Source organism: Erpetoichthys calabaricus, chromosome 5, assembly GCF_900747795.2.
Source record: "Erpetoichthys calabaricus chromosome 5, fErpCal1.3, whole genome shotgun sequence".
NCBI lineage: Eukaryota > Metazoa > Chordata > Cladistia > Polypteriformes > Polypteridae > Erpetoichthys > Erpetoichthys calabaricus.
Genome location: NC_041398.2, coordinates 238,907,915 through 238,931,441, shown reverse-complemented (window position 1 = coordinate 238,931,441; position 23,527 = coordinate 238,907,915). Strand labels below are relative to the sequence as shown.

The 23,527-nt window shown below is 36.1% G+C and overlaps 1 protein-coding gene across 3 annotated transcripts in view; it reads left to right on the top strand.

Annotated features, from left to right (window-relative positions):
- Nucleotides 1-23,527, top strand: part of arfip1 (ADP-ribosylation factor interacting protein 1 (arfaptin 1)) — an 87,987-nt gene that overhangs the window by 30,801 nt on the left and 33,659 nt on the right. For all 3 annotated transcript variants that reach the window (XM_028802689.2, XM_028802688.2, XM_028802690.2), the window contains one exon: nucleotides 15,494-15,592. In XM_028802689.2, the coding sequence (XP_028658522.1) occupies nucleotides 15,494-15,592 (99 nt within the window). The remainder of the gene's footprint in view (nucleotides 1-15,493; nucleotides 15,593-23,527) is intronic.

Genomic DNA, 23,527 nt, shown 5'->3' with positions numbered 1-23,527 from the left:
ATTTTTTTCACTTTTGTTCTGTTAGTAATTTGTAGATACCATGAGATAATAAACAATAATTATTACAATACCTTTAAAGCAAAACTCAAATTTAAATAACTCTTTTAAAACTTCTGATTTTTCTGATTTTGAATTTCATAAATATTTCTCATGCTATCTTTTGAATAATTAAATATTAAAAAAATTCTATGAATTTTTAGTAGAATGTTTTCATTTGCATGTCAGTGTTCTTATACACACATAATAACCTTGAAAGAGTGTGCTTTTGTTTATTATACTTTAACAGAATAACCAGACAATATTTTACTATGAAATGCTGTTTATGAGCAAAATGTGATTTTATGAGCTTTGGTTTCAACAGTAATCTAAGAAGTAAGTGATTCCATTCTTCAAAGTGTGACTTTGAGATGGATCAGTAAGATAAAGCTTTGCAGAGTGTGTCTCATCTAGAGTAGGTCAGCATTCCTGGAGAAAAGCCTGGCAAGGCTGTGACATATGCCTGTCTGCACTCAAGGAAATATTTCCATACAGTGTATCCTCCAAAACAGATTGTATATTACAATCCATTTTTTTCTTTATAATTTGACGAACCACATACAAATTAATCACTCTTTATGTAGTATTACAGATTTCAGTAGTGTGCCCTATACAATGTGTATACAACGTAACCTTTCTGAAATATATTCTTTTATGTATAATTTGGTTACCATTACTGCTCAAAAAAGTTCAAATATTAAATGAAATTTTTCCTCTGTAAACATTTAGCCATAACAAATATTTAATTGTGCATTGAATTAACAAAGTATGATTTCTGATTTGCTTATAATTCAGGGCTGTATTGAACTGCAAATGGCAAGCGTAGCTTTTAAAGAAACATGTTATTTACTTGGGAGCTTGCCAAAACCTGTCTTGAACACTGTGGTGTGCTTTTTAAAATTCTTTGTCACAGATTGGTCACAATTCTTACACAACATTGAACTGTCTATAAATTAAAAAAAACATAAGCAGCTTTATTAGAAAAGGGCAGCACAACTCACAATATAATGTAGAACATACAATACAGAACAATAGCAGAGTGTAAAAGATGGAAGCAATTGAAAATTAACTTATCAGTTACCTTGGGGGAAAAAAAAATAAAAAAACAGAAAGCACCTTTTGTCTTAAAAACCTTCATTTTTGGGAACATTGTTTATATAAGTGTATCCATCCATCCACCGCAGGGCACACACCCACACACCAGGGACAATTCAGGAACGCCACTGCACCTAACCTTCATGCCTTTGGACTATGGGAGGAAACCGGAGGAAACCCACACAGACACAGGGAGAACATGCAAACTCCACGCAGGGAACACCCGGGAAGCGAACCCAGGTCTCCTAACTGCGAGGCTGCAGCACTACCGCTGCGCCACCGTGCCACCCTATATAATTGTATGCATTACATAATCAGTTGTGCTGAAAGTAGTCTTTATGTTCTCTAAGTATGTTCTCTAAGTGAAGAATGCTTTTCGAACAGAAACTGAAGTTTATTTAAAAAAATATTCGAAACTAAAACATTCATTATGTTTTCCGAAGACATACACTATGGGGCAAAGGTCTTTTAGACACCTGACCATCATGTCTAAATGAGGTTGTTGGACTTCCCATTCCGAAGCCATGATCTTTAATATGGAGTTGCTCCTTTGAGACTAGAACTATATCCATATACTATATGTTTTCAGAAGGCTTTCCACAAGATTTTGGAGTAAATCTGTGGGAATTTGTGCTCATTCAGCCAAAACAGCACTTGTGTGGTCAGCTGCTGATGTTGGACGATGTGATCTGGCTCACAGTGTGTGTTCCAGTTAATCCCAAAGATGTTCAGTAGGGTTGAGGTCAGGGCTGTGTCCAAGCCACTCAAATTCATCCATGCCAAACTTGTCAAAACATGTCTTTATGGGCCTGGCTTTGTGCACTTAGGCACAGTCTTATTGGAACAGAAAGTTGCCTTCCCCAAATTATTGCCACAAAGGTGGAACACGACAATTGTCTAAGATGTCTTTTTATGCTAAAGCATTGATAGTACCCTTCACTGGAACCAAGGGGCCTAGCCTAAACCCTGAAAACAGCCACATACCTTTAACCCTTCTCCGCAAAGTTTTACAGTAGGCACCATGCAGTCCAGAATGTAGCAATCTCCTGGCATCCACCAATCCCAACATTGTATATCAGACTGCCAGATACTGAAGCGTGATTCACACTCCAGAGAACATTTTTCACTGCACCAGAGTCCAGTGGTGGCGTACTTTACAGCATTCCAGCCGAGACTGTTAGGAGTACCAAGAACCTCGGTGTGCACATAATTGAGAAACTTGCATGGATGGCATAACACCTCATCACTAATCAAGCCCAGCAGAGACTACACTTCCTGAGGCGGCTGAAGCAAGCAAGTCTTCCCCCTTCCATCCTCACCATGTTCTACAGAGGCGCCATTGAGAGTGTTCTGACCAGCTGCATTACTACCTGGTATGGCAACTGCAACATATCCGACCGCAAGCGCCTGCAAAGGATAGTGAAGACGGCAGAGAACATTATTGGGATGCCTCTCCCTTCACTACAGGATATATTTTGCAAACAGTGTCCACAAAGCCTGCAGCATTGTGCAGAACCCCTTACACCCCTCACATGGACTTTTCACACTTCTGCCGTCCAAGAGAAGATACTGCAGCATCAAAGCCAGATCTGCGGGGCTGCAGGATAGTTTTTACCCCCAAGCTGTCAGACACCTTAACACCATGTTGCCACCTGGGATCTTCCACACGGCCTCAACCACCTCTAAAAACACTGTCCTGCAAAGACGAGTGTGCATGTAGAAAAGAACTGAAAATCTCATACTGACCTTTAAGTATTTTGACACTCTTGATATCCTTCTGCTATGAAACATTCTGACCTTTCATTGTTTACACATGTCTTAAACAACTATTATCATACACTGATAATTTCTGTATTATCTAAATCTATTATTTATTCATTATATTACATATCTATTGACTATATTTATGTATCTAGATTGCAAATACCATACATTCATATTGCTAACTACATGTCAGTATTGCTGCTACTTCTTTGTCTTGTCTGTTTGTGTTTTAATTTTAAATTTAAATTTTAATTCTATTTTTAATTTATTATTTGCACTTCATGTTATTACACTGTGGACCCTGAGCTTCGCAATTTCGTCTATCTGTATACTTGTATATGATTGAGATGACAGTAAAGTTCACTTTGACTTTGAAGTACTGTAGATAAATAAAACATAGCTGTCCACTACTATCCTTTGAAATTCCCTTATGTCCTCAGTTGATAGCAGCGAGTAAGATTTAATAGCTGTCCCAATTTTAAATATGTACATAGTCACGTGCAAAAGTTCATATCCATTTTGAGCATAGAGAAGATCTTCTCAGGTGTACACTATCTCAAAACACAATAGAAATGATAGTAGAAACTTTGTTCTGATTCTGTTGAGTCCGATGCAGGACTTGCCAAACAGGTCAGAACAGTATTGGAAGTCAGTATTTAGTCTAGCAGATATTTTTCATTTTCTGTTTACATTACAACACAGTGGACACATTTCATCAACATTTCTAGTGTACCAAGTGTACCTAAAGAATAGTACAAGGAAAGCTTAAAAAGGAAAACATTTGGAAGTATTAAAGTACTGTTGGAAAGCAAAATATTTAATCCAGTTTGGATATTAATAAAATAAAAGAACCAAACATGCTGAAAGAGCTATTGGAAAACAAAGCTTCAAAAAGAGAACGCTTGATTTTGCTTTTACTTATGTGCGCCAAAGCTCTTGAGCAAGCAACCATGGATACCAGTGATAAAATAATGGAATGTGAATCTTGGAACACAACATTGTTTGAAAAAAGTCCCACTAAGTAAAATTACTGTATAAGCATAAAATGTCTCTAAAGAGATGATTATAAGGATTCTGTTGGGGTTGGGTTGTGGGTGGGCTTCATGCTTTAATCTTTTCATTTTTTATCAAGATATTGAAAGATGGCTTTTATAAAAATCTTGATGTCTGCAGATCACATTGACTTTGTGGTAAAATTTCTTACCCAAGTGTACAGTCCAGATAATTCAGTGAGGCATCTTTACTCTCAAGTTAGTGAGGAGATAATTTTTTTCAGTGAAATGAGTGAACCTCTTTGATTGCAAGCTGTTTGTTTCTCTTCCGGTTTTAGTCACAAACAAAGGCTATCTTTCAGTAGCATTATGTTGTGGTTGAGAAATGTAGGTATTTGATACGTCTGTCATTACCAAGTACAATTAAAAGTCCCTACATGTGGTGAAATCCACCTGTACAGTACACCAAGTAATGCCAAATATTTTCTCAGCATTCACCATGAGGGCTACTAAGGTAAAAACGAACATACATTTTTATTGTAGTATTTTATATGTATCTGATAAAACAATGTCATGAAGGAGCTATGTTTCTATTTTATGGTGCAGGTTAGAGATGTAGAAATCTCCGCTGCTAATACGGAAAGCACAATGGCTACCAGGAAAGAGTCTGCGTCTCATGGTTTTTCAGTTTTATAAATTTTAAAAATATTTTTTGTCTGTTCCTGCTGCTTTCATTGGAGCTTAATGGGAACCCAGGATCCATATGTGATATAAAAAGCCTTAAAACTTAAAAATACACACATTTTTCAAGCCAGAAATGTTAAAGAATTGGTCTGTATCTTGAGAGAACGCACGTGTTACAAATCAGTATATTCATGTTATTTTAAGAAAAGGAAAAAAAGCCAAAAGATATACAGTATGGTCATTTTAAAAGGAGACTGCCTATGAGCTTTATATTTTCACCAATTCCCATTCGTCTTACTCTGCAGTACCATTGCTCTCTTTGCTTGGTAGACAGCTAGACAATAATAATGGAAAAAAATCACACTATTGATCACATATATTCTTTCACTATTTGGAAGACACTGCCTACTCCATCTGGATTGATGAAGCATGAGTGTGCTTCAGTGGGAGAGAATATTGAGCTTAGGTAGCAGACAATAAAGTGACAAAAACTAAACAAACGTTCTAGGCATACATTCTGTGTTTGCATGGGGGAAAGACAGTGTGGTGTATTGGTGTTTATTGCCCCACTTCAAGCCCTCATGCATTCATTTATTAATCCTTCCTGACACACTTACCCAGGGCAGCCTGAGCCTATCCCTGCAAGCATCAGTAAGGCAGAAACAATCTCTGAAAAGTGCACCAGTCCATTGCAGGGTGAACACACACACAAACACACTATAGGGCCAATTTAGCAGCACCAGTTCACCCAGGTTTAATCAGGATGAAGTTTAGTACAGATGCTTTAACATAGGCAGAGTGGGCTGTCATTCCAGCCTGACAGTTCCAGGCTCTACATGATCTGCATGTATTTACAGATCGATTGGCATTATGGTCAATGAATTTATTGTGTTCAGTTAATTTATTACTATATGGTTAGCAAGAGCAACTCGTTACACATTAAAAGGTAAATGGTTTGTGGCACTTCAATCTGCTCTATCATACATTTATTTTTCTGAGGGTTTTTTGTCTTGCTCATGAGTGTACAAAACACAACACAACAAAATCGAAGGCTTTATTAAAACTACAGTGCCATGTAATCAGTTCAGGTCAGATTTATTGTTGTGTGTACAAACTGCAATGAAATTACTGTGTGCTTTTTTCACTATGCTCTTGTTTGGTGAGTATCTCTCTTCACGGTCTATGTTAAATAACGACACAGAGTGTAAGGGGGAATTTCAGCATTATGTTGTCAACTTCTCAGCCATTGCCAGCACACACACTATCAAGAAATGTATCCTTACCTCAAAACAATAGGAGGAAGAATTGATTATTTTAAATTGATTATTTCTTATTTCCTTCCATTATCACAAGAATGCTTCCTAAACACAGATGGCACATTTTTGTAAGTCAAAATCTTCACTGCATCAAAGTGGACATATTTAGTAAGTTTTAAGGCTTTTCTCAGTGAAAGGAAGTTAAGACAACAGGGCTTGGGGTGAGTGTCACATTTTAATGCCATATTTATTTACTATTTTGTGAATTTACCAGAATGACAGGTTAAATAGTTCATTTTGAGCTTTTTGGGCTTCAAAATGTGAATATTTGGCAAGGGTTAGTAACTATCTATACTCACTAACTACCTAACTGATTGAGTTGCAACTGGGCTGCAATTTTAAATCTCTACTCTGTGTGGGAATTGTTCACACACACACATATATATGTATATATATATATAATATAATATAATTGTTCCCCATGAAAATGAATTGACTTTAAACTGTAATCAGAAACCTCTAGGATCATGCCAGGTGTCTTTGTTGTAATATAAAGGCTGCATGTGTGGATAATTGAGGTCTTGTCTTGAATGTCAAGAAAGAAAACAAGACTGTAATGACACTGTAGGCAATTTTTTGTTTTGTTCCTGAAACTGAGAACTTCTTGTACAGAGACTACTGTGTGCCATAAAAATAACATTTTGTATCAAATTGCCAGGGAAGAGAAAGAGGGGAACAAGTTATTAAGGGATTGAAATTCATAAAGGCATTTAGTTCCATCTTTTTCTTACTGGTTTTGTGACAGCTTATTGTTACTTTGAACTTTAAACTGAAGCATTAATAACGATGCTGTTCTTGAAAGCAACTTTCAAAATAAATGCCATAAATCTGCTAAAAAATGCAGGCACTGTGAATTTTCCAACTCACGGTAGTGGAGCATTTTGGGAGCAGTAACTCAAGGAGTCATTAGAATATGTTGAGTTTAGCTTTGTACTACTTTGTGTTAGTTCGTTTTTCTTATAAATAATTACAAACCGCATATGTGTTTGTAACTTTTAATTTCACATTAAATCTAGTTTTGCATGAAATAGTCAGATATGACTTTGAATATAAATAGAAGCAGGTCTTTTCAACTGTGAGCACTCTTTACAACCTGACCTCATTTTTGTTTATATTTTGAAAAACATGTAAGGTCAGTTAACAAATCGTTAATTTTTTCTGAAAGCATATATAAATTACTTCAGGAGGTGAATAATTTTCACTTTACTTTGCACTGAGGCTATTAAAGGGTTCTAGTGCAGGCCCTGAGAAGTATAGAATGTATAATTAACGTTCGTTAAGAGAAAAAATTTTGTGGAAGTCCAACAAAGAACAAAGTCATACTGATTTATTGTACCCGATTTCAAAGCCATGGAAGCACTTTGCTAATTGTTCACTTGTTTTGTACAGGAACACCCATTAATCAATCTGGGAACAACAACAACAAAAACATTTATTTCTGTAGTATATTTTCATACATAGGATATAGCTCAAAGTGCTTTACAAGATGTCAAAGAAATATTTACAAACAAATAAAAGTACAGGTAAAATTCCATTACAACGATTATCGTTACGACAAAATTTTCATTACAACAAATGATTTTTTACGGTCCCGACAGTTTTCCCATAAGACAGTCTATGAAAATCTCGTTACTACGAAATACATTCAGCAGATACTTTCATTACAACAAAGTGACCTTGAAATGCCTGAATGAATCCTCCACAGAGCAGTTACTGTAGTTCTGTGGCCGTAGCTCAGTTGTGCACAACAATCCCTGAACAGAAACATTGTACACTTTTCTCTCTTAGAACTTTCCTTGTACTGTTTTTTTTTTTTTTTGCTGTGTTTGTTTTCTGTGGTTTTCAGTGATACCTTTTGCTTATTGCTCTTTGACATTTGAAAAACATCCATTGGAATTTAACTCATTGTCACCCTCCTATAGAAATGGCAGACACGAAAAAGCAACTACAGCTCACATTAGAAGAAAAGCTTGACATTTTTGCAGCTCTCAATTCCAGCAAAAAGAAAAAAAGACATTGCCGGTGAATTCGAAATTTTGCAATCAACACTGTCAACTTTCTTGAAGGACTGACCAAAAATAGAAGAAAAATCTCGGATTGCACACCTTGGGCCTTCGGCGCAAACGTATACGAAGTGCTGCATTTGAAGATGTTGAAAACACAGTTTTTATGTGGTTCAGTGATGCTCATTCAAGAACTATTCCTATTAGCCTGCCACTCATTTAAGAAAAAGCAGTCACTGCTATGAGGTTTTTAAACTCTTTTGGGACCTCCCCCTACGAGACGACATGCCGAAGACCGTCCCAAAGCGCGATCACAACATCTGTGGAAGACTGTTTATCCGTTTATCCTCACAGCACTGCAGCGGCTCACTGCCGAAGCAACTACGAAAAGATCTTGATGGGTGATTTGGGCATCATTCACACCCTGAAAGCGTAATATCGTAATGAAATGCTGAGAAAAATTCTCATCAGCATAACTTTTAGGCAGGAGGAGATGAAAATTAACATGAAAGAAGCAATCAAAATGATTGTAATCGCCTGGATACAAGTTAAAGAAAGCACTACAGCGACAAATTCAGAATCTCATTACTACAAAATTTTCATTACAACGAAATATTTTTTAGGTCCCTGGCACTTCGTTGTAATGGAATTTGATCTGTATATTTAAATGAGATAAGAATAATAATGAATTAATAACATACAAAAATAAATAATGCACACTTACATAGGATAGATACATAATTAACAGAGAAGTGGAATCCTTATAAATTTAAGGTAGATAATGTAGTACACTCAAATACCCATGTTTCGCTGTGATTCTGCCCTGTTTTTCATATTTTCCACTATACTAGTGATTGTTATCCAAGAAACCTAGTATTTTATGGAAACCTGGTAGGTGAGGCTTTTTTGCTATAATTGCAATTTCATGTATCTTAATTGAGGAAAAACTCAGTCTGTAATAAAGGGTTATATAAAAAGAACATCCCATTTTTAATTTAGTTTTAATCTGGAAGTATCAATCTTTCAAATGCAGTAACAGGAAAAACTACTCCTTTTGTCTGTTATGCAAGTGGAAAAGTGCTGCTCTTTTCTGCTACCAGGTATAGTGTACGAGAAATGATAATAGGAAAATTGTTTGGAAACAAACCTGTACTTTCAGTGATTTGGGAAAAGGGATAAAAGCAAAGTGTGTAGAACTTTGATAATAAACATTTACATTTATTTGCTTAGCAGATGCTTTTATCCAAAGCGACTTACAAGAGATGTTAACACAATCAAGTAAACATCAGGTTGGAGGGACCATTTGAGAGCAAGTGTTATAGGAAATAGATTACAAAATTGATCATCTGAAGAGCTTAGGAAAAAAATGCAAGCGACATGTCCCTGGTTACAAGAACCTAACAAAAGCATTATCAATTAGAGAGAAACTTAAAGAACAAGAATATTCAAACACTTCTTAAACACATTAAGGGTGTCAGCAATTCAAATGGAAGTGGGCAGCTTGGTTCCAATAAGCTAGGAATTGAGATTTGATGACACACATAGATAGCATCACGGTATGCTGTTCATTATCAGACCCTGAGTGAGTAGGAGCATAGGATCTCACAAGTGTCCCTATATACAATATATAGATTCTAACCCTTTGACTATTCTATATGCAAGCATCAAGGATTTAAACTTCATATGCACTGTTACAGGGAGCCAGTGTAGTAATCTGAAAAGAGAAGTGACATGCCCACTTTGGTTATATGCATTTATACATGTAGCATTTATAATGTTCACCCCAAATTCTTATGTTAGTATTATAGACTGTACATGTGCTCCTTCTATGTTTCACTAAATCTCTAATAGCAAATACTGTAGCTGAATGCTTGCTCTCAGAACTTCACTAATTCTCTAACTATGCTCAATTGGTACAATAGTGTGGATTCCCATATAATCTTTGACTGTAACCTGTGATCTCCATTTCTGAAGGGGAATTCTCTACATCTAGTTTAGGCGTGCTTGAGAAATTTTTGTAGATGTGAAAATAAAACTTAGACAACTCTTAACATTAAAATAACCTGATGTTCCTAGAGAGGTTGGTGGCTCATTTTATTTTGCAGGGTGTCATTGGTGTAATTGATTCTACACACAAAACTGTAGGAAAAAAATAGCATCTCAAAAACATTCTAAATAAGATTATCTATGACCATACTTCTTCATCTTTTGGCTGCTCCCGTTAGGGGTTGCCACAGTGGATCATCTTCTTCCATATCTTTCTGTCCTCTGCATCTTGTTCTGTTACACCCATCACCTTCATGTCCTCTCTCACCACATCCATAAACCTTCGCTTAGGCCTTCCTCTTTTCCTCTTCCTTGGCAGCTCTGTCCTTAGCATCCTTCTCCCAATATACCCAGCATCTCTTCTCTGCACATGTCCAAACCAATGCAATCTTGCCTCTCTGACTTTGTCTCCCAACCGTCCAACTTAATCTAACCCTCTAATGTCCTCATTTCTAATCCTGTCCATCCTCGTCACACCCAATGCAAATCTTAGAATCTTCAACTCTGCCAAATCCAGCTCTGTCTCCTGCTTTCTGGTCAGTGACACCGTCTCCATCCCATATAACATAGCTGGTCTCACTACCGTCCTATAGACCTTCCCTTTCACTCCTGCCGATACCTGTCTGTCACAAATTACTCCTGACACTCTTCTCCACCCATTCCACCCTAAATAAGATGTGACTATAGTTTATTTATATAATACCTTTTGATTTAATTTTGTATAGCACTTTTGAGTGCTTTTTCTAATTTTAAATTGGTTTTATTTGGGGGAAAAATACAAGGAACATAACATACTTTGTATTGGCAAATTCTACTTAAAATAGGTTTATCTAAAATTTCTGTTTATATACAGTGGGGCAAAAAGTATTTAGTCAGCCACCAATTGTGCAAGTTCTCCCACTTAAAAAGATGAGAGAGGCCTGTAATTTTCATCATAGGTATACCTCAACTATGAGAGACAAAATGAGAAATAAAATCCAGAAAACCACATTGTCTGATTTTAAAGAATTTATTTGCAAATTATGGTGGAAAATAAGTATTTGGTCACCTACAAACAAGCAAGATTTCTGGGTCTCACAGACCTGTAACTTCTTCTGTAAGAGGCTCCTCAGTCCTCCACTCGTTACCTGTATTAATGGCACCTGTTTAAACTCGTTATCAATATAAAAGACACCTGTCCACAACCTCAAACAGTCACACTCCAAACTCCACTATGGCCAAGACCAAAGAGCTGTCAAAGGACACCAGAAACAAAATTGTAGACCTGCACCAGGCTGGGAAGACTTAATCTGCAATAGGTAAGCAGCTTGGTGTGAAGAAATCAACTGTGGGAGCAATTATTAGAAAATAGAAGACATACAAGACCACTAATAATCTCCCTCGATCTGGGGCTCCACGCAAGATCTCACCCCGTGGGTTCAAGAACGATGAGCAAAAATCCCAGAACCACACGGGGGGACCTAGTGAATGACCTGCAGAGAGCTGGGACCAAAGTAACAAAGGCTACCATCAGTAACACACTACGCCGCCAGGGACTCAAATCCTGCAGTGCCAGACGTGTCCCCCTGCTTAAGCCAGTACATGTGCAGGCCCGTCTGAAGTTTGCTAGAGAGCATTTGGATGATCCAGAAGAGGATTGGGAGAATGTCATATGGTCAGATGAAACCAAAATAGAACTTTTTGGTAAAAACTCTACTCGTGGTGTTTGGAGGAGAAAGAATGCAGAGTTGCATCCAAAGAACACTATACCTACTGTAAAGCATGGGGGTGGAAACATCATGCTTTGGGGCTATTATTCTGCAAAGGGACCAGGACGACTGATCCGTGTAAAGGAAAAAATGAATGGGGCCATGTATCGTCAGATTTTGAGTGAAAACCTCCTTCCATCAGCAAGGGCATTGAAGATGAAACGTGGCTGGGTCTTTCAGCATGACAATGATCCCAAACACACCGCCCGGGTAACGAAGGAGTGGCTTCGTAAGAAGCATTTCAAGGTCCTGGAGTGGCCTAGCCAGTCTCCAGATCTCAACCCCATAGAAAATCTTTGGAGGGAGTTGAAAGTCCGTGTTGCCCAGCGACAGCCCCAAAACATCACTGCTCTAGAGGAGATCTGCATGGAAGAATGGGCCAAAATACCAGCAACAGTGTGTGAAAACCTTGTGAAGACTTACAGAAAACGTTTGACCTCTGTAATTGCCAACAAAGGGTATATAACAAAGTATTGAGATGAAGTTTTGTTATTGACCAAATACTTATTTTCCACCATAATTTGCAAATAAATTCTTCAAAAATCAGACAATGTGATTTTCTGGATTTTTTTTTTTCTCATTTTGTCTCTCATAGTTAAAAGAGGCCTGTAATTTTCATCATAGGTATACCTCATCTTTTTAAGTGGGAGAACTTGCACAATTGGTGGCTGACTTAATACTTTTTTGCCGCACTGTATGGAAAATAAATTTTTATTACTGTTGCACTTGGTAGGAAGAGAGAAAAGACTTATGCTCAGAAACAGTTAAAATAAAACTAAAAACAAGGATGAAAAAAAAAAAATTTCTCTATGTGAACAGTTTTACCACACCTTTACAAGATCTTTCTGAAAGCTATTTGTAGATTTACCGGTCAGTTGACTGTCACATTCCATTAGACTATTTTTTTAGAATTTTAGAATTTTTTTTTTTAAGTAAGCCTGCACCAGACTAAATGTTCTATCTGAGGCTAAAAGCAGTCCCTGTTGCTATGGAAAATATTTGATGAAAATTTTCAAAATAGATATATACTCAATCTCTTAGAAAAATTATTTTATAAACTATACTTTTCTAATATAGTTAAACTATTTTTTGTAAATTTAGAAATAATTTTAAGAATAGCATATTATTTGTTATGTCCCATTTTCAAAACCAGAAGCCACACCTTGTTACCTAAATGTGTGTGCTTTGAAACTACCATTTATCTACTCCTGAACAAAAACTTAAACCTTTTTATTACTCAAGTTGTTCTCATTGATGAGATCATTCCACAGATAAGACTCTGTGTTTACTTTTATTCCACTCTACCTATTATTTCTTCATTTTATTTCTCAATTTTCCACTCTGTTTCCTCTCACATTTGCTCCCTTCACAGTCATTTTTCTGACACATCTCTGAATGCATTGCTGTTCCCTGTAAAAGTGGCCCCACAAAGGTAAAGTTTATCTTTAATATAGAAGAGTAAAAAGTCATAAGTGGGTTATTTCTTTATGTAGTTTTTGATTAAACCACTAGATGGTGGAATGTATCTTCAGAAGTGCAGATTACTGGTTTGTAAAGCCATAGCCAATCAATTGAAGAAGTGCATTTGACAGTTTTGCATGACATAAACCCCTGTAAATATAATTTAGCTAATTTAGGTAAATGTTCTTTTTTGCAGTAGTAACTCAGAAAGGTTAATACTACCTGTTATATTTCATATTGGCTTAATTTAACTAATTACTTTTATGATAAAACATCTCAATTTTTAGACAATGTAAAGATGGTTTTGCTTCAATTTTAATTTTTATTGTACAAGTCATTTAATACATTTGATTGTATGGAAAAATTTTACATTCGTTAGTTCCTTTTTTATTTCATAGATTGTTTCTAACCTCCTTTATTAATAATAAAAGTAAAAAAAAGTCAAGTTTAATGACATGAATACACCATAATGCAATAAAATACATGCTTGCAGGTCTCCTCTGACAGTTGACAAAAATAATAATACACCCAAATGAACTGAACTGCATTAAACTGAAGATGAACCTCTACCCCTCATTCTCTGGCCAAGAGTCCTGTGTTTAATTCAAAGTGCTATATTAAGGGAAAGCATTTCCTGTTCATGATGTACACTGATTTTTCCAGAATTATTTATTTAAAAGTATTTTAGCAAAAAATCCATTTATTTTGCACATTCTGAACATATGAGTGGACAACTAATACAAGGAATTATGCAACCTGAGTAGTGTGAGATGATTTTGTTTTTTTTTTCTTTTTTTCCATGGACGTTTTTCACATTGTTTGCCAGTGAACAGTATTGGTAACCATTGTGTTCTATTATATTATTAACCTTTTCCTTTCGGTTCTGCTAGCAAACGTGAGACAAATATATTTCTTGGCTATCACTACAAACTACACGGGGTAATAACCATTTTTGGAAGGAATATTCCTTTAAATAATAAATATATTTCTGTTGAGCAAAAAGTATTTGGACACCTGATTTTCTTCATTAATCTGTAAGTCTCATTATGGATGTTATCTAGATGTTCAGCAAAATCCTCACATTAAATAATAAAAAAAAAAATCTAAAAAATTGTGAATTCATGATGAATTTTACTCCGTGCTCTAGGACCAATTTGCCAGTACAGAGATTTCTAGGAAGACTGACCTGTCCTCAACTTCTCCATGTGAAATAGGTGGTTCTGTGGGTCTTCTGAACCTTGGAGCCAATTCTTCCCCTTTTGTTGAATACCTGCCTTGAAATGATTTGTTCTCAGTTTTGGGCTGCAAGTAGAGTATATGGGCTAATCTCACAAAAAATCACCCAAAGTTAACTGCAGAGCCTATCTGAATATGTCTAAATATACACGTTACTGAGATATTTTTCAAATAAATTTGCACAAATGATTTTCAAAAATTGTTTAAAAAAATATTTAACTTGAGTCAATGGTGTCTTTTCAGTTTAGTTGATTCACACATTTTTGCCTGTAGGGAGTTTATTCAGAAATTTAATTTGAGTGCAATAAAAAAAGGACATATGAAAGCAATATATTGCAGAATTAATTGCATAACCTTATATTTAACAAAGTATAAAAAATTATTTACTATACCCTGGCCATAGAATCGTAATATTGTATTGTGTTGTTTCTACTTCTGCAAAACAGCCTGAATTATATGCATTTATCTGTTGAAGGATGCATAATTTAATATTTGTTAGATTAAAATTTGCCAAGACAATGTTTAATTTCCAATATTTATATATATATTTGCAGGCACTTTTATCCCAACTAATTTACAGATGACGCATGTAAAGACTTAATCAAAATAAACATTCAAGCATAATGCCATTTTCTGTAGCCTGTAACACCTTCACCAAACTAACAGTAATGGCACTTGACTTTCATTCTTTCATCAGGATTTACTGTCTTAATTTCACCAAGTCATTTCTGTAAGCTTTGCTTTAAAGTGTGTGACCCATTTGTACTTAATTCTTGAACATTTATGTTGATGTGTTGAACAGATGTGTCTCATCCTCTTTACACACTCACTGTCTGTTAAGTCTTTGGCTCTGATACAGCTGGCCTTTTGAGAGACAGAGAACATTTCACATTTGGGTGTAATATTTTTTTGTTTTGCTACTGCAGTATATAGAATTAAAAACTACAAAATAAGCCTGTTTGCTAAAATGTTAATGTAACAAAAGTAAGCATTTTTCTGCCATTCTGAAATTTTTTTTATGTTTAAAATATATTTTGCAATTTTTACTTGTATTAGATGTGTAACAAAGGATTGAGAAATGAAAGCTTGTATTTTTATTTTTCTATTTGAAGGTTGAAATGGCCCAAGAATCCGTAAGAAGTTCAGCTGCAGAAATTCCTGTGACGAGTAATGGGGAGACTGATAACTTTGGTGAAGACCATTTATCTCTGGTAATTTTAACCTTTTTTTAAGCTTTTACATTCTCAATCACAATATTCAAAAGTCAAAATGAATTTAAAAAATCAAGCACAAGTTCATGGTCAGTGATATAATCCAAGATGCAGGTAAGATATGGACACATATTTACACACTTAAAGTATTTACACATATCTTAAGAAAGAAAAAAAATTCTTTGCATTGTGTTTAATTCTTGTTTTTAGATGCATCCTGAGTTTTGTGAAGTCTGATATATGTACTTAATCAAGAAAGCAATTACTGCGGCTAACGCTGTGATGAGATGACTACTTTTTAGTTTCTATAAAAGAACACATTAATTAACACAGAGGTCTTTTGAGCTCAGTCTTTTGCTGTTGTTACCTATACAGTATAAATTAGTATTCGTTTTTGCTAGAACATACTTCAGTGAAACAATCAGTCTGCATTTTTTGTATTAAATACCTTTGATATTTTAAATTGGCAAATGCAATTAGCTGCAGTTCTTGCTATTTTGCACAATTTCTTTTTGATTTTTTTACTTATTATATTAAGCATTTCATTTTTTTTTGTGGCTAGTGGCTACATACATGTAGTATGAAACAGACTAAAGTGATGGTCATAAAAACACCAAAAGGTAGCATAATATTTAATACTCCTGATTCACATAGCATGCACACTATGATTTGAAGTAATAATGAATAGTTTAATGAGACAAAGTCAACAAATGCTTTTCTTTCACAATAAATGCATTTAAAATTCATTCAACTATGTACTTCCCCTTCTGTGTTTGTTTTATCATACGCTGTTTAGTAATTGATTAGTACAGAGTGTATTTCACTTCGTTTATTAGTAATATATGTATATGTTATTGAAAAGAAATTATAAAATCTGGCTCAGATAAAAATATACCTACTATATACTATTTCCCAAATTAGGAAATCCTTGCCACTGAACAGAAAATATTAGCTGTACAGGAGGTTACAACAATATGCCTGAGTTTACCCAGAATAAATTGTTATAGTAATAATAATAATAATAATAATTCATTACATTTATATAGCACTTTTCTCAGTACTCAAAGCGCTATCCACACAGGGAGGAACCGGGAAGCGAACCCACAATCTTCCACAGTCTCCTTACTGCAAAGCAGCAGCACTACCACTGCGCCACCTGTGAGGACCTGTAACAGCTGGATGTGTACATAAGTAACATTCTGATGCGTATTATGTTTGAATAGCATTGTTTTATAGCTGTGTATCCACCATGTGTAAGTGATGATAACATGGGCATTCAACCATGTATTTTCTAACCTGCTTATCCAGAGTCATGGAGAGCAGATGCTTATCCTGGCAGTAAGAAACACAAGTCAGGAACTAACCCTGGACGAAGCGCCAGTCCATCCTAATACTCACACAAACACACACAATCCTAGGCCTGTGTAGTGCATACTGTGTTAAGAAATCATTTAAAAAAAAAATAATAATAATGTTGCTTTACAGCAATGTGCTTCAAGCTGTCTGTACACCCATGAATTAATGTTAGTAACAGCAATTTTTTATAGTGTTTTAAGAATACACATTATACTGGTAGGATTACATTGCTAGTGAGCTTGATTCTAGGCTTAGACTTACTCATTTAGATGCTGTAACTTAATGCATTTTCAGCAAAAATTGATCTTGCCGTGATCGTTCAATACTGAAATCCTCATTAAATGTCACTCATCTGTATATATCAGTTTGAGGTGGTACCTTATTAACAAAATTTTCTCTGACTCACATTAATCTCTTATTGAGCTCTGTTCTTCCAACAATTAATCGATAGCAGGGATCTGTAAATCTAACTCTTAAGACCTCCATTCTATTGAGCGTTCTGATACACTGTACACTCACATAGTATCTCCTGTCTCAAACTAGTATTCCTGTTAAATTATTGTACCATTTTTTTACCATCATTTGATACATTTGGACAGAACTGTAGATATGTAAATATTTAAGTAATACTAAGGCAGAGCAGTTTTTTTTTGGCTAAAGTATAATGTCTATTCTGTAGAAAGTTTATAGCAAAGTGGGAGCCACCTCTCTTGTGTTTCATAGGTGAATGTGACTGAGTAAATTTAGGATTGTCTTGAAATTCTGGTTTTATCAAACAGCACATGCTGTACATTACAGTATCTTCTTAGAGCCCATGATAGCAATCACATTTTAGGACATGTGCTCTATTCTCATTAGCAAAGTACTGTTTGACTGGTTTACTTCACTGTGTGCAAAAATAGAAGGGCAGTATATTCTTTTACTGTTGTGGATTATTTCTCTGGTACATGCTTAGACTTCAGTCACATTTCCACCACTTTAAACTAGAAGGATGCACTTTATTTATGGAGATGAGAACCAGCATAATTATGCTTTATGAGTGACTAACTGATACAAAACAATTTCAAATTTTGTTTTGTATGTGCATTTCTTATGCTATAGGAATGTCTGGTCACATATAATCCTGTTTTGGAAAAAGTCTGTTCAAGTGTTTGAATGAATGTTTGTATACGCTGTTGCATTTCCCTCTCTCTTGTTGGATATAGTGTTACCCAACACTATATTACAGTATTCTTCCTTTATGAGTATCTGACATTGTGTTTTGTTGTACCACAATTGTGATCATTTTCCATTATTCTTAATATTCATGCACTTAACTGAAACAAACATTTTAATATATTTCTTGGATAGGCAAGGTCAGTGTCAAGAAAATAGACATTGGGTGAGATGTGCGAGTAACTCCTGTGAAATCAAAGGTAAACGTTTCACTAACACCAGAAACTGAGTGACACAAACCCTGAATCACCAGGCGTGTTTGGTGACTGTTCGATTTTTAGAAATCACCTCAATCAGGGAGTGCTTGTGCGAGTCCATAGCGACATCATAGTTACTGATTGGTTTCAGTCCTTATCGTCATGCATATGACAAGTTTGCCTCCAAGTTTTATTTTTGCGTGCTGTTATGAAACACATTTTAGTCATTTAACCTAATACTTTTTATGTGAAATTAAGTAACGAGCTCATTGAATTCAAGATTAAGTTTAAGCACTGATTCAGAGTGGGAACCTATCCATAATGACATTGCATTGTACTGGAAAATATCAAAAAGACGAAGAAAGGGGAATTCTGTGCTTTATTTTAGAACATTTCTGACAAAAACAAGCCATTCATCTCAACAAGCTCAACAGTTCTATTAATTTAGAATCTCCAAAATAATACCAGTTTGAGATTTCAAGGTCCCTAAAGTCCTGCTCTCTACCACACTACTTTATAATTTCATCCATGTGTCTGTGGTAGTTTGTGCAGAGAAAACCTTTCTAGCATTAGGTTTGCCCTTAACAAGTTTCCAACCATGTCCCCATGTTCTTATTGAAGGTTTTATTTTAAAGTAGCAGCTGGGATCCATTGAACTAATTCCCTTCATAAATTTAAGCTGTTCAGTCTTGTCACCTTTTAATCTCTGTTCATTTAAACTAAAAAGGTTTAACTGCTTCAGCACTGAGAAAAAATAAAGCAGGCGTATAAAAAGCACAAATAACTGTTACCAATGCAGTATTTTTGTCTATAAATAACGTGTAACTAAATTACTACTGCAGCAGTTTCCTTCTTAATTTATCACATTGGTTTATATGCAAAATGTTACTCTCCAGTTCCACGACTAGTAAGGATATATACCTAAGTTGAGAAACAACGTAAATTAAATATCAGTTTATATGTATATAAATACTGTGACCAGTAGGGGGTGCCATTGAACCCCAAGCCCTCAAACACACCAACACAAGTCCCAGGTTCAAATAAAAATTTAACAATTACCTTCACCAAAGACTTCTTTGTATAGCTTACAGAAGAACGTAAACACAATTCTCTTCTCTCCCTCTCGTTCCACTCCTTGAGCTTAGGTGTTGGAGCCCTTTTATGCCAGACCTGGGTGTACTTCCGCTGTTACAGCCCTGCATGTCGGAAGCACTTCCAGGTCAGGTGAAAGTTCCTTAGACTAGGGGCGATCTGTCCCTGGAGCTCCTCCTGATGGCAACCATGAAATCCAGCAGGGCTGTCTCATGAGACTGCAGTTCCCAGCCTGCCCTGCGTGTATCTATGCAAGCACCAGGGGTATTGGTACCTATTGTATTTGGGGGAGCAAATAGTTCATGTGGGAATTCTTAACCTGTTCCTCCATTATACTGGCCTTCCGGGCAGGCAAGGTCTTTTAAACCACCCTGGGCAGAATGGCAGGCCAAGTTGGGTGTCCATGACACTACATGTACAGTATATAGGTATAAATTTAATGTAATTAGTGTATACAGCACATTGTTTTGAAGTCATGTTTATAATGTTAAAACACTGGGGATGAGGGCATTTGCTGTGGTCTATTTCTTTGTGTTAGTAGGGAAAGCACTAAAAAATATTTTTTTTATATTACCAGATAAACAGTATATTAATGTTCTGTATTAGCTGCATGGTATTTCATTTTGTCATTCATGGTTTAGTGTAGGCTGGCTTGTGATTTGTATCAAGCTGTTTGTTGTGAGGCTATGGCTTCATTGCGTGTGGTTCATCTGTGTTTTTAAGCTCATGAAAAACTCCCCTCAACAAAGCAAACATTCATATACTGTTAATACTCAATGCACAATGAATAATCAGTGATAATGAAGTGATGTATGTCTTAGTCAGCAGCACCCCTAGCATAAAGCTTCTCGCTTCTAACCTTGTTCACAGGCAAACTTTAACTTTCTGGTTTAGGAGTGAAATTCAGATGGAGATAACGTCAGTGAAAGCTTTTTAAAAATTGATCACAGCTCTCATTCACACTCTCAAAAAAATTTAAGTCATCATTTTTTGTACAAATCTGCCAGATGTATCTGGGTATTTGTAGAATTTCCACCACTAAAACCTCCTTTTTTACCCACAAATTTAAGGACAAATAATTTTAATGTCTCCACTGATTTACCTACCAAACATAATTCATGTAAATATAGATGTGTGTGTATATCAGGCACAGCCAATGAAAGCTATACAGCCAAAAAGTTGCATGTTTTTACCTTCTTTCCTTTTCAGCATGGAAATAACCTTCGCTTTTTACACACACACACACACACATATATACTCGTATATCTACGGCATATAAACTGTGTGCTGTGAGGTGCTGGGCTGGTAACATCACTTCAAGAGAGGCCCACCGAACTAACAAGCTAATTAAAAGAGTAGGGTCAGTTATGGGATACACTCTGGACCCTGTGGAGGTCATAGCAAAGGAGAGAATTAAAACAAAATTGAGTGCCATCATGAACAATGCTGCACATCTTCCAACTGACACACTGAGAATGTTCAGTGAATCATTTACCTTTAGCAGAAGTGTGCCAAGAAATACAACCATGGCTCTTGTATATCAACAGCAATATGCCTGTACAATGCCTCACTCCCAAGTCAGAACAAATAAAGTTCTGTCACTCATGTAAAACAGAGTTTTAAGACATAATAACCCTTTCACCTGACTTTTCCGATCATTGCTCTGCAAACAGTGGAATATAATTTTCACTCAGTGTTTGATGGGTAATAAATAAAAACTATTCAGAAGGTAAATGTTATAACCATATTGTAGAAGTAAGAAAAGCACTATATGATTTTTTTTTTCATTGCCACTTTGTGTAGGAGGACCTGAAGTTAAAAAAAAAAAAAAAAAAATGTTAGTTACATTTTTTATACACTTGTTATTATATAAATTGTATGTTTTTCCCATAACTTTAATGCCTAATTGATTTTTTTAATATTGGATCCCCAGACTCAGCTTACTTGGAAGATTATACTTGAACATGACCATTATACAATTATTTTGTATTACTACAAAATGTGTAAGAATTTCACTATACTTTGTACATATGACAAGAACTTCAACTTGATTTTAATTTCTATATGTAACAATTACATTTGAAATGATTGATTACACCACCATTTTAATCCATTTACAGTGCTACGAAAACAGTGATGTGTTGGAAAAAAAAATTGTTTTTACAAAAAAAGTGTTACTTGTTCTCTCAGGTGTCCTTTATCTAATATTAGACTTTTCTAAACATCTAAAAACAGTAAGTGACAAAAATTCACAGTCACATTTGAATTTAGGAAGGGGGTATTTTTTTTTTAGCACTGTAATTTATAAAGCTGAATTTTGTAATTTTCCAGTTAATCTTCTTCTTTCTTATTGTTCCCATTAGGGGTCGCCACAGCGGATCATCTTCTTCCATATCTTTCTGTCCTCTGCATCTTGTTCTGTTACACCCATCACCTGCATGTCCTCTCTCACCACATCCATAAACCTTCTCTTAGGCCTTCCTCTTTTTCTCTTGCCTGGCAGCTCTATCCTTAGCATCCTTCTCACAATATACCCAGCATCTCTCCTCTGCACATGTCCAAACCAATGCAATCTTGCCTCTCTGGCTTTGTCTCCCAACCGTCCCAACATGAGCTGACCCTCTAATGTACTCTTTTCTAATCCTATTCATCCACGTCACACCCAGTGCGAATCTTAGCAGTTTTAACTCTGCCACCTCCAGCTCTGTCTCCTGCTTTGTGGTCAGTGCCACCGTCTCCAACCCATATAACATAGCTGGTCTCACTACCATCCTGTAGACCTTCCCTTTCACTCTTGCTGATATCCATCTGTCACAAATCACTCCATACACACTTCTCCAGTCACTCCACCCTGCCTGCACTCTCTTCTTCAACTCTCTTCTACAATCCCCATTACTGTGTACTGTTGATCCCAAGTATTTAAACTCATCCACCTTAGCCAACTCTACTCCTTGCATCCTCACCATTCCACTGACCTCCCTCTCATTTACACACATGTATTCTGTTTGTTCCTACTGACCTTCATTCCTCTCCTCTTTAGAGCATATCTCCACCTCTCCAGGGTCTCCTCAACCTGATCCCTAGTATCGCTACAGATTACAATGTCATCAGCAAACATCACAGTCCACTGGGACTCCTGTCTAATCTCGTCTGTCAACCTGTCCATTACCATTGCAAATAAGAGAGGGCTCAGAGCCGGTCCCTGATGTAATCCCACCTCCACCTTGAATGAATCCATCACTTCTACCGCAGACCTCACCACGGTCACACTTCCCTCGTACATATCCTGTACAACTCTTACATACTTCTCTGCCACTCCCGACTTCCTCATACAATACCACAACTCCTCTCGAGGCACCCTCTCATATGCTTTCTCCAGGTCCACAAAGACGCAATGCAACTTCTTCTGGCCTTCTTTATACTTTTCCATCAACACCCTCAGAGCAAACATCGCATCTGTGGTTGTCGTGGCGAAAAATTGTCACCACAAGGCTTTTTACTTGAAATGAAGGCTATTAGGAGACTCAGGACAGGCAAACAGAGTCTATAGTTTTATTGCAATAAAATAACAATAATAACACAGACTCAACCCAATACGGCCAAATTGAGCTGAGCCCTGAACAGTTCAGATCCCAAAACTTATATAGTAAATTCTTATCACTCCCACCTCGCTCAAATTAGCTCATTCGCTGTTTTTCTCTGACTCCCCTCTGCACCTGTCTGGCCGAAACCTTGAGTTCTCATGGGAACCATTATTATCTCCTGACTTCCCCTACAGCTGGCCTTCGATATGTTACTGTCTATTGTCCAATTTTAGTTTCTGTTTTGCTTATTATGATTGGCCTACGCTGATCAGAAGTTCCCTTCTTCCATTCTTGGGCACTCTTTTATCATTTCCTTTCCCTTGGCCTTCAAGCTATTTTTTATTTAGTGGCTGAAGCTAAGCTTTAATTAAAAAGAAATATAGCATGTACCTTTATTTAATTCTTTGTGTGGCAGGCCTGACTTGCATTGTTTTCTGTACTGAGGTTAATGCTTATTTATTTGTCTATATTTATTTTTACTAGTACATGAA